The sequence below is a fragment of the Cynara cardunculus genome, unplaced genomic scaffold, assembly GCF_001531365.2.
Source record: "Cynara cardunculus var. scolymus isolate 2C unplaced genomic scaffold, CcrdV1 Un_Scaffold_1367, whole genome shotgun sequence".
NCBI lineage: Eukaryota > Viridiplantae > Streptophyta > Magnoliopsida > Asterales > Asteraceae > Cynara > Cynara cardunculus.
This window is the reverse complement of record NW_020200747.1, coordinates 96,610-99,440: the sequence shown is the minus strand read 5'-3', so window position 1 is coordinate 99,440 and position 2,831 is coordinate 96,610. Positions and strand designations below refer to the sequence as shown.

Genomic DNA, 2,831 nt, shown 5'->3' with positions numbered 1-2,831 from the left:
AGGCTTTTGTGATCACTGTAGATGGTGCATTTGGTGCAGTAGAGATAATGTCTCCAAATCTTGAGTGCAAAGACCACTGCTCCTAGCTCCAAAGTCGTGAGTGGTGTAGTTCTTTTCATGAACCTTGAGTTGCCTTGATGCATAAGCAATGATCTTGTCATTTTGCATCAGCACACATCCCAAGCCTTGGTGTGACGCATCGCAGTATACCACAAAATTCTCCGTACCTTCTGGTAGTGCTAAGATCGGTGCATGACATAGCTTATGCTTGAGCAATTGGAATGCTTCTTCTTGCTTTTCTCCCCACATGATCTCCTTATCCTTCTGGGTTAATTCCGTCAGTGGTTGTGCGATCTTGGAGAAATTTGAAATAAATCGGCGATAGTAACCAGCTAAATCGAAAATTTGGCGAATTTCTGTCGGGGTCCTTGGGGCTTCCCACTTCTTTATAGCCTCAACTTTGGCCGAATCAACATGAATTCCCTTCTCATTTACTACATGACCAAGGAAGTGCACCTCACGAATCCAAAATTCGCATTTGGGGAGCTTAGCATACAATTTTTGATCGTTTAACAGCTCAAGTATCAACTTTAAGTGTTGTTCATGCTCCTCCTTGTTTTGCGAATAGATCAATATGTCATCTATGAATACAATCACGAACTTATCCAAATATGGCCTACAAACTCTATTCATTAAATCCATGAAAACTGATTGCGCGTTAGTTAACCCAAAGGGCATAACTAAGAATTCATAATGACCATAACGTGTTCTGAACGCCGTCTTAGGAATATCTACCTCAAGGACCCTCATTTGATGGTATCCGGATCGAAGATCGATCTTTGAAAAGTAAGTCGCACCTTGAAGTTGATCGAACAAGTCAACGATTCGGGGAAGGGGATATCGGTTCTTGATGATCAGCTTATTGAGTTCCCTATAATCGATGCACATCCGAAGGGATCCGTCTTTCTTTTTAACAAATAGTACTGGGGCTTCCCAGGGAAGAGTTGGGTCTGATGAATCCTTTGTCGAGTAACTCCTTAAGTTGTTCTGACAATTCTTTCATTTCCGATGGTGCCAAACGATAAGGTGATTTGGCTACGGGAGTTGCTCCAGGAATTAAGTCAATGTGGAATTCGACTTGCCGTAACGGGGGTAATCCTAGCAGCTCATCAGGAAATACCTCAGGAAAATCCCGAACTACGGGAAAATCCTGGATGCGTTTCTCTTCGATTCCCTTATCCATAATGTGGGCCATAATCGTGACATATTCCTTTTTCAAGTATTTCTGCATCTTCATACATGTTACTAACTTGAAATTTCTCTGGGACTTCTCTTCGTGCACCACGAGCGTTTCACTTCCTTTAAAAATTCGGATGGTCTTCTCAGAACAACATATCTCGGCTCGATTTTTGGATAGCCAATCCATACCCCACAACTACATCAAAGCTTCCTAATCTGATCGGAATAAGGTCTATGCTAAAGTCTTGTTCAGCTAAACGTAAGGTACAATTCGTGATTACGTCTTTTGTCCTAACTTCTTGTCCATTAGCAAACTCGATAACGAAATCTTCTTTCAGCTTTTGCGACTTTAAACAAATCTTTGGTCTAAATTCTAGTGACACGAAGCTCCTATCTGCTATAGAATCAAATAATATAGATACGTAATGATTGTTTAGAAGGATTGTACCTGTGACCACGTTCGAGTCTTGCCTGGCTTCTTCTACCCCAATCTCAAACGTTCGACCTCGTGCTTGGCCTCCTTGATTTTCTTGGTTGAATGGTCGTGCTAAGTTAGTAACTAGCCATCCGTTCAGTCTCGGGCATGTATTCCTAAAGTGATCTGGGCTTCCCCACTCAGGGCATGTTCGTCTCCTTCCGCTCCTGCAATCTTTAGCGAAATGACCTCCTTTGTTGCATCTGAGACATATGATGCATCTCCCGCCATGGTAATTATTGCACTTGTCACACCTAGGGTAAGTTCCCTTGTCCTTTTCTGCTGTCTGTGTCTGAGCCCCAAAGTTTCTTATCACTTTTTGGCCCTTACCGCCCCTCTCGCTGTAGTTCTTTCTCACAGACTCCTCCATTCTTTTCTTACCCTTGACTTTATCATTTGCAAATGATATTGACCGAATAGCATTGTTGGTGAGTTTTACCGCTAAGTTCATAGCGTCCTAAGGTGTTTTTGGATTGGCCGAAGTCACATTCCCTCGGATTTCTGGAGCTAAACCCCAGACATAACGGTCAATTCGGTTCTCTTCGGGTGATACCAAGTGTGGCACCAATTTTGCCAACTCATGAAAGCGAGCAGTGTATGAGTCTACATCACTTCCCTTCATTTTGTGAGTCCACAGTTCTGCTTCTAACTTTTGGATCTCGCTTCTTGAATTCCTCACACGTTAGTCTGTTGGTTGTTTCCCGACCACGGGTTTGTATCTGGGTATTCCACCACGTCAATGCCTGTCCTTGCTGGTAAATAAGCTGCAAACTCCACTTTGCTTCCTTCAGCACATTTACTGATATGAAGGACGGACTCCATTCCTTCAATCCAAGTAAGTAATCCCACGACTCCTTCTATCCCATTAAATTCATTTGGGTTTCAAGCCCTACAGCCTTTATACGTGCAGTCTCTATTTGCTGATGTACCTTGGTTGTTTTCTTGGTTAGCGTTCAAGCCTGCTGCTACTTGGCTAACTATATTAGGAAGGGCCGCCAGAATTTGCTTGGACACAAGCCTTGCAATTTCGGGATCTTCTCTTCTTGGAGGCATATTTCTAACGCACAAATTTTAAATCAAAGTTCAGTTATTTTTATTGTTTATCATTGTATCTACT

General features: G+C 42.6%; 1 protein-coding gene across 1 annotated transcript; it reads right to left on the bottom strand.

Annotated features, from left to right (window-relative positions):
• Positions 1-1,382: 1,382 nt before the first annotated feature.
• LOC112502417 lies at positions 1,383-2,165 on the bottom strand. Its single transcript, XM_025106306.1, has one exon. It carries the CDS (start codon positions 2,163-2,165, stop codon positions 1,383-1,385), a length of 783 nt encoding a protein of 260 aa, XP_024962074.1.
• Positions 2,166-2,831: the final 666 nt, after the last annotated feature.